The 9,564-nt window shown below is 33.1% G+C and overlaps 1 protein-coding gene across 1 annotated transcript in view; it reads right to left on the reverse strand.

The window, feature by feature from the left end:
* LOC123520013 (eukaryotic translation initiation factor 2A-like) overlaps window positions 1–7,057 on the reverse strand; it is a 59,831-nt gene extending 52,774 nt beyond the window's left edge. Inside the window, exons 1-5 of the mRNA XM_045281805.1 lie at window positions 6,921–7,057; window positions 5,014–5,097; window positions 2,030–2,156; window positions 413–531; window positions 115–214 (exon numbers count right to left, since the gene is read on the reverse strand). Of these exons, the coding sequence (XP_045137740.1) occupies window positions 115–214; window positions 413–531; window positions 2,030–2,156; window positions 5,014–5,097; window positions 6,921–6,987 (497 nt within the window). The 5' untranslated portion in view covers window positions 6,988–7,057. The remainder of the gene's footprint in view (window positions 1–114; window positions 215–412; window positions 532–2,029; window positions 2,157–5,013; window positions 5,098–6,920) is intronic.
* Window positions 7,058–9,564: the final 2,507 nt, after the last annotated feature.

Here is a 9,564-nt window from a genome sequence, read left to right on the forward strand (position 1 = left end):
AATACAAAATAATTCATTAATTCAGAGTTGTCACTTACAACTGATTAAGTTTTTTTTTTATATATAAGAGCATGGATGGTAATCTTTATACATTAAAGGATGTTAAAATCTTACCAGTTAATCTGGCTTTGCTGGTAAAAAGCTTTAAGTAACTTTTTTCCATTAACATCATAGACACTCAAGTTTGGTTGTACTTGATTCTGATCTTGTGTCTCTGAAAGAGAACATTACATTTTATATCACATGAAATTCATACTTGTAAACAAAATATCATGACCATTCACATTCCTTCATCATATTACTTCTATTACTTCAATATTGCTGTTACAGAGAGAGAGAGAGAGAGAGAGAGAGAGAGAGAGAGAGAGAGAGAGAGAGAGAGAGAGAGAGAGAGAGAGAGAGAGAGACTTACTGATATATGATTCCCACACAGCTATGTAGTTGCCCTTGGGAGAAAAGCAAATTTCTTGTGCACGTGGATGTTTTAGTGTTCCAATTCTTGTCCATTCTGGAGCTTCAGCCACACAAACCCTACAATGCAAAAAAATAAATATATAAATAAATAAATAAATAAATAAATAAATAAAAATAAAAACAAAAATAAAAAATAAATAAGTAAATAATAATAATAATAATAATAATAATAATAATAATAATAATAATAATAATAATAATAATAATTAATAAATAAACTAAAAATAAATAAACAAATGAATAAATAAAAAATTTATTAAAAAAATGCTATAAAACAATATCACCAAAGTAACACCTGAAAACTTTGAAACTTTCCAATAACAATATAATAATGAAACACTCACTCATATTTGACAAGTTTACAATTTTACAAAATAACATTTACTAATAAGTGAAAAATGCCAACTAAACTCAGATTAGACAAAAACTATTAATATATGGTAGCTTCAGGCAGAATTCTCCACGCTTTTGCATTCTGTCTGAGTTGAATAATGTATCCAACAGAAACAATGTAGGAATAAGCCATAAGAGAAATAATAATTTCTGCACTAAGAATTTGAACCAATGCATTTAAGATTATGTTAAAATGTCATTTAACCAAGGATCTTTTTGATGATTGAACAAATATTATGTTCTTTCTTGAACACTTAAACTTTGAAAGGTTCAAGTTATTTTTAGTTAATAAGTAACAAGGGAAGAGAAACATCAGGAAGCAAACCAACAGGGATGGAGGTGCATGTACCAACAAGAACCAGGCATCTAGATCAGTGGTTCCCAACCTGTGGTATGCATACCACTAATATGTGAAGGCCTTCCATGTGGTGCACGAGCACTTTCACAATCATATGCAATTTTTTGTTAAATTAAATTAGTTAATTTCTCAGAAAAAATATTATCATTGCCTTATACAAGATAATCTGGCATTGATCAGCTGATAGACAAGAAACAGATGCATCCCTCGCATTAACTTGAGTTGTCTCTCCTGTTGTTAGTTCATTTGTGTATTCTATTTGTGAATAAATTGATATTTGCTGGAATTGAGTTTTGTGGAAGCAGGTGGTATGTGGAACTGTACAGTACTTCCAAGTGGTACTTGTTCAAAAAGCCTGGGAACCACTTATCTAGATGAATGATTTCTTCATGTTCACAATTTCCAATTTCAAGATAAATTCTTTGTTTTTGGAACAATTTTCTTTATACAAAATATGTATTCATCTATGATGACTGAAGCAAAAATCGTTAATTCTGTCATCTGGGGCCACACAAAGAAGGTAACAACATCACTGACCACTACCACTTGTTGATTTGTTTTATATACATAAATCAAATAAATTCATTTCCACAACACAATGTTTTAACTAAGAAACCAGATTACTTTATGATCACAAGGATTTTTGGTAGTTTGCTACACACTTTAAAACAAGGAAGGAATGAAAACATGTCGACACAACATGAAAAGCCACACAACCAATATATTTTTTTAAACATTTTGCTACAAAGAAATACTACCCTATAAATCTAACATCAAAAGTATTATAATTTAAATAACACTCACTGGCCACTTTTTATCCAGGCAATTCTAGTTCCATTATCAGCAAAAGCAAATGCCTTTATAGATCCCTTGAAGTCTTCATTATCTTCTACCTTGCCATCTGAGAATGATAACCCTTCAGGAGTATGAGCTGAAACAGAAACATATCAAGTAAGTACTACATCAAAGCCACAATAAATTAAAGTTTCTACTTAATTATAAGGTAATGCTTAAAGGTGTGTATAGAAAACTGTGTACTGCTGTTACTACCATTACAACTTCTACAAGTCAATATACCGTTACCCATGAGTAATTTTCTGCTGCCACCACCCATCAAAACCCATCAGTAAACATTCAGAGAGACAGACAGAAGTAAAGAGACCTAGGGAGAAGCATCCCCACCATGTTATGTGTAGTCAACTGTCCACTGTCTTTTGGTAAGTGTGAGATTATGCTATAATTATCAACACTCTTCAGGAAATGCAAGGTAGTGAGATATTCCTGTGGTGTCAGGCAGACAAATGCCCTCCTAACAACCCCTTAGGTGAAGAACCACTGTGCTCACTCTCCTTATGATCCAAACACACATCTCCACCCTAACTATTTTTTTTCTAAGCAAGAGGGAAACTAACTGAGAGAGAGAGAGAGAGAGAGAGAGAGAGAGAGAGAGAGAGAGAGAGAGAGAGAGAGAGAGAGAGAGAGAGAGAGAGAGAGAGAGAGAGAGAGAAGAAAGAAAGAAAGAAAGAAAGAAAGAAAGAAAGAAAGAGAGAGAGAGAGAGAGAGAGAGAGAGAGAGAGAGAGAGAGAGAGAGAGAGAGAGAGAGAGAGAGAGAGAGAGAGAGAGAGAGAGAGAGAGAGAGAGAGAGAGAGAGAGAGAGTTATCCAAAAGACAGGGACAAATGTCTTGAAACCTCCCTCTCAAAAGGAGTCAAGTCATAGGAAGATGGAAATACAGAAGCAGGCAGGGAGTTCCAGAGTTTACCAGGGAAAGGTATGAATGATACTGGTTAACTCTTTTATTAGAGTTATAAAAAAAAAAAAAAAAAAAGGGATGAGAGGAAGAAAAAAAGCCTTGTGCAATGAGGTCCCAGGAGATGGGGAGGCATGCAGTAAGGAAGATCAGTGGAGCAGTAAGCATGAAAAATATCAATAAAAAATAAAGAGATGCAACATTTCAACAGTGAGAAAGAGGCTGATGACAGTCAGTCAAAGGGGAGTTGATGAGACAAAAAGCTTTTGATTCCACCCTGTCTAATAAAACCTCCCAAAATATGCAAAGAGTACTCCATACAAGGATGGAAAAGGCCCTTATACAGAGTTAGTAGTTGGAAGGGCAAGAAAAACTGGCAGAGATGCCTCAAAACGCCTAACTTCATAGAAGCTGTTTTAGCAAGAGATGAAACGTGAAGTTTCCAATTAAGATTATGAGTAAAGGACGGAATGAGAATATTTATTGTGGAAGGGGGAGACAGTTAAGAGTCACTGAAGAAGAGGGGATAGTTTTCTGGAAGCTTGTGTCGAGTTGATAGATGGAGGAATTGAGTTTTTGAGGCATTGAACATTACTAAGTTCTCTCTGCCCCAATCAGAAATCTTAGCAAGATCATAAGTCTGGCATTCTGTGGTGTCCCTGCATGATCTCGACTTCCTGAAGGGTTGGTCATCTCGGAAAGGAAGTGGAAAGAATTGTCAAATGATCCTGTAATATTAATTAATATATTCAAGGGCAGTCTAATGTGTTTATGCTCCTGCTGGGTGTTGTCAGTGATTTAACCAGTAAAAAGACAATAACTTTATCAAAGGTTTATACATACATAATCTCTTTGCAAGAACATTGTCCAACTTGTGTCCTAATCTACAAGAACATGACAGCTGTTCTTTATATAATTCTAGGTTTTGACAAGAGAGAATAAATAATAATGTGTCAATATATTAATTTAATCATCCTCTAACTGCAGTTGCCAGTAACATAATAAAAAATTATTCTGGTATTTTGAATTAATATATTTTCTTACAAATTCTTATCATTGATGTTGATGCCAATTTTCTGAAACCATATATATATCCCACATATGATAGGCTGATAAAGTCACTTGACAATTTCATCTTTAACAATTACACCAAACTGCATAACAACATTTTGGAAAGTACCTGATAGACAGATATTCAGACATTCAAAACTGACACCAAAAAATGAACCTGCAGAGAAAATATTTAAGATATAAAAGAACTTATGTAACAAACAACAGCTATTAGTCATGTGTGCTATCTGTGGGGCATGTGTGACAACAGTAAAACCACTCCTCCTGACACTAAACAGTGGAGGTGAATAATATCAGAAATAAGGAAGTAAGTATAAGCTTACACTCCAATCTTATAGCAAATATTGGTTTTCATCTTTATGTATTTTTTTTACCCCATAATATAACAAATTATGCCACAGCTAGCTTATAAGCATCAGTATTTATAACAAAAATAAATAAATAAATAAATAAAAATATATATTATCTTGAAACCCTTTATTAGCATTTATAGTACAATATTTTCTTGTTTTCAAATAACTGCAAATATATATATAAAAAAAAAGGATATCTTTTGAAAGAGGTGAGGAAGCCAATATTTTTTATTATGAGGCATTTCTAAAGTGTAATCTTATCCCAGTATTTTCTTGAGAAAACACAAAAATATGTAAATTTATCCTATGCATCAAATATGGATTGCTATATATAAAAAACATAACTACACTAAAAAAAAAAAAAAAAAAAAAAAAAAAGGGTGATAATGTTATTTACTCTTGTTTTCAGAGTATATTGTATGTATCATTTATCCATTAAATTTATCATATCTTCATGAAACTTAGAAATTTTTACACTAAAGATATAAATGTATCCACTCAAAATTTCACATGGGCCTGAAATTTTGGAAAGAAAAAAAAAAAAAGTCAACTTAGCATCTAGCATTACCTGCCATTTATAGAACTGATAATTAAAGCAATGGGGGACATACTTACCAACTATGGGAGTCTTCAACTTGAACTGTGAATCCGCCACTGGAACCTGCTGTATCCCTTGGGACGGTGGTTTGCCACTCGCACCTGCCAGAAGCAAAAACAAAGAAATATAACAAAATCAAGATAAAGAATAAAAAGAAACCACATTTAAGTCATAAATCCAGGATGTTTGTGTGTGTTAGCCACTTTTTCATGTTTACTTTTATACATATTAAATGCAAACACTAATTAATGACAACAATTATACAAAATCCTTCATATATAGATACAAACATACCTTTAGTTTTATAACAATACAGTACATTTAAATGCATATTGCTTTATGGCAGGGTTATAGTATTACTACTGCCACTGTATTTCCTGCATATCATAAGAAGCAACTAAAAAGAGAGAAGAGATCATAGGAAAGAAACTTCTATTTTCTGTAAGGTGTTCTACAAGTAGGCAATGAAAAACACTACCTTGGAGTTCTGAATGTGAGTGGATGTGGTATGGATGCAAATAAAAGGGAGATGATTGGAATTTCATTGTGGAACAAAAGTTCTTTGTGCTAGTGCACGTGCACAATAAAAACAGGAACCGCAAGTTTGCTTGTCAAAATCAGGCTATGTCACAATATATTTTGCAATGAAATGCTCAAACACTAATGTGCTCAGTGAGTTGAAATTGTCATAACTAAATAACTATGAATATATAATAATTAAGAATAGCCATCTCTCTCAATAATGATAAATGCAAAATAATATGTAATTTGTATAATAACATAATATTACTTTTCAAATACAGCATTATTCCATGTGAAAGATTGTTTGGTAAAAATTTTTAATCCAGCTGCATCAGATACAAGCACGAAACTCACAGGACATGTAAAAGGATCAGTGATCTTGCCATAGACATAGAAGAATTGCAAGATATGCATGTATTATGATTGTAATAGCACTTGAGTGAGGAAAAATTTGACATTTTCTAAGTCGAGAAGTGTAATTTTTTTAGGTGTTTCATTAGGTTAGTGTTTGGTTAGGTAAATGTCAAAGCTAGGTTTGGGATGAGGGGCACATCCTTCACCTAGGTTAGGTTATTTTAGAAGAATTCAGAATATTAAGAGGTGGAAAGGGTTGGGGGGAATGTGGATGTATTATAAATAATTACGAATTGTTCACTTCAACAGTGAAAAATTAGTTTGACTACCATAACTACACTAAATTAGGTATTGCTGGAGAAAGCCATCAATCTCACTCATCACTGGAAACTGGAAAATAGATTTTTTATTCTAAGACACTTTCTTTTCTTCTATACACTTTCCTTTGCAAATTACTCACTTAGTATTAATGGTAATAAATGGTTTCACCTAGAAAACATAAATCCCAGCATGAAGTTAGGTTAGGAGTTAGCTTAGGTCAGGTTTCGTTAGAATGTATCAATGGTTTTAAATGCATAAAACAAAAATCCCTGCATTTAGAAAAACAATCAACAAATCTAGCGATTTTTTTCCGGAATTTAGGATTTTTTTTCCGATGGTCATTAGAGCCCATTTCATGTTCTAGGCATTAAAATACAACCATTGATGCAGTCCTCACTACTTCATGTTAGACTGACGCTTTTCTCCACATTAACCATAAATTCCTCAGGGATCCGATGCCGTCTTTCAAGGCGACCTGACATACACGGATACGCCCACGTCACACACAATACACTTTTAGAAGTACCTTGTGCAAATCAGAAAGGGATTACTGTGTACGAAACTTGCCGCTTTCTATCTAAAAAAAAATATAAATAAAATAAAAAAGTGACTACACACGAAAGCGTTCTAACATACTGTCAGTCTAATCTGTCCTTTCTCTATTTTTCTTATCTCTTTTACTGACTGAGGCTGACGTTCCATGAGTTCTCATCGAGTTGATTCTTACCTCCAATATCTTTCCAGAAGTGTTCCACCGTTTTCACCATTTCTTCTTTCTCTTTCTGTGACCTCATGTCGCCCACGTTGGTCCGCTCGCTACCTCTTGTGTTTACATCAGCCGTTGTAAAAGGAGCTGATATCTTGGTCTAGATCTTGAATTCTTGATATCATAAGTAACATTTCAATTAAATAGATAAATAGAATGATAAATTAATAACATATCTGACAGCCAAAAACATATGGTAAAACCATACATGCACCAATACTTTATCATATGAGTATTTGATTTTAATTGGTATAGCCCTAGCTCTTTTTTATAGTGATACTGATTGATTGATTGATTGATGCATTTATTGTTGAATTGATAAATTAATACAACAAAGGAAGAGGATGGACCTTGCCAACCACCCCTGGGTTAAAGTATTAAAATATATAAATAGGCAGTATACCTAACAAGAATACAAGTACTTCAATAAATAAATAAAGATATTGCACACCTTATTGCATAAACATCCTACAGTCTAGGAGCAAACTGAGGATATTCTCTGAGTATGTCCCTGAGAGTGGTTGAGTCTAGGAGAAGGTCAATGAGGCTATACAAGTCATGTGTAGGAGGAGGTAGAAGACACCTACCGAAACAAATTAATAACTTACTCCCAGAGAGATCTATTACATTTTAAAGCTAGTTGTGATCTCGCTGAACCAGGGTTCCCACAAGTAGAAGAAAGCATTACCTTAGATGTTGCCGATTTTTACTCTAGATTTCACCAAATTACCTTAGATCTGTTGGACCATATCCCTGAAAATTACCTTAGTTTTTTTTTCATATATACATATATATATATATATATATATATATATATATATATATATATATATATATATATATTTTTTTTTATCTTGATATAAGTGCACATTCTATACTCACGGTACCTTTATTTACATATGCAACTGAATAGATTTAGTTTTAGGTAGCAATCAAACATAATACGTACTGCATAATTATGAGAACTTTTATTACAGTAGACCTGATACATACACAACTTTAGCAAAAACAAAATCATTACGAAAATTAATGCTCTTTCCTTCTTCAATATAAAGAATATTTATCCTTACAAAAAAAAAAAAAATCAATTACAAATAGACAGTTACACTGTCCAGAGCATTATTACATTAAAGAAAGTCCTACTATGATTTATAGTAGAACAACTACTCAAACTGCTTCGATATGAGATTCTTGTCGTTCATCTTCATCATCAGTGTTATAGCCAACTTCTTCATTACTTGAGTCTCCCCTCGAACTCCTTGAAGCCATCTTTTGTTAACCTAAGAAAGATATAATATGTGTTCATTATCCAAATCGCGGCGTATAACTTGATAATATACGGTATATTGAGAGAGAGAGAGAGAGAGAGAGAGAGAGAGAGAGAGAGAGAGAACACAATGTGCAAAACCAAAAGTATAAATAACTGACGACTTATGAGTTATACGATTACTTCATCATACTGAATTTACTAGAAATTATTCTTATAAGATAAACTAGCTGGTCTTCCAATTATTACAAAAAATCATGGTGTTATACTAGCATGTTCAAAATTACTAATTACTGTACATAATACATATTATACTAATATGTAAAAAAAATCAGCCTTTAAGCTGCAAGTTCAATAACACAAAACCAATGAATATCTTACCTCAGGAGTAGACGAGTATTGTAATGCCATCTTCTGTGTCCAGCAGTTTCCTACGGTTGTTGTGAACACAGAGTACCGACGTCGTCACGACGGAGAGTATTTATTGATGACGAGCCAGTGACGAGTACGGAACGCGTCCGCAACCGGGTATGGGAGTCATGATATTCTCGACTTCTGAATTGAACTTGTACTGTACGTGAACCAGACTCGCCACGTCTTTGTAAAGAATAGTTTGTGGTGCAGAATATACTGGGGTTGTTGTTCAGAACCATAAAATTAATATCATCCCATTTTGGCTATTACAGTATATCAGAATTGCATTTAACAATTACCTTAAACACTACCCTAAATATACTCAAATTACCTTAGAAATACCTTAAAAATTGCATTACCTTAGACATTACCTTAAAAGTATCTAAATTACCTTAAACTAAGGTAATTACCTTAAAAGTGAGAGCCCTGCGCTGAACGTTTACCTTTGTGTCTCACAACTCAAGAGGGCAGTCACAGCCTACCCTCTATTGACAACTCTCCTTCTTTACTAAAAAACTGGCCATCACCCTGTCTTGGGTATTAGGCCATTTTTATTTTATTGTTTTTTTGGTGACTTATATTTCTTTAAAATTAGGTCTTTTATTTTATTTTACATATATACAGTTTTTTATTGGTTTATTTATTTATTTATTTTATTTATATAGTTATTTTAATTTTACCTTTTTTTTTTTTTTTTTAATGTTAACATAAAATATCCACACACATTCTCATGCACGCTTCATTCACACAAGGATCCTATACCTATCTCAAAACTATTGTTCTTTGTCAGGGCATGGGGAAGGGAGGGATAACACAATCACACAGGGTGGCTACGTAGCATCAGTACGTATTGCATATATACATGAAGGGAAAACATTCACATTAGATCACGCAAAATTGGAATCATACACGCTTTCATACTTT

The sequence above is a fragment of the Portunus trituberculatus genome, chromosome 46, assembly GCF_017591435.1.
Source record: "Portunus trituberculatus isolate SZX2019 chromosome 46, ASM1759143v1, whole genome shotgun sequence".
Lineage (NCBI taxonomy): Eukaryota > Metazoa > Arthropoda > Malacostraca > Decapoda > Portunidae > Portunus > Portunus trituberculatus.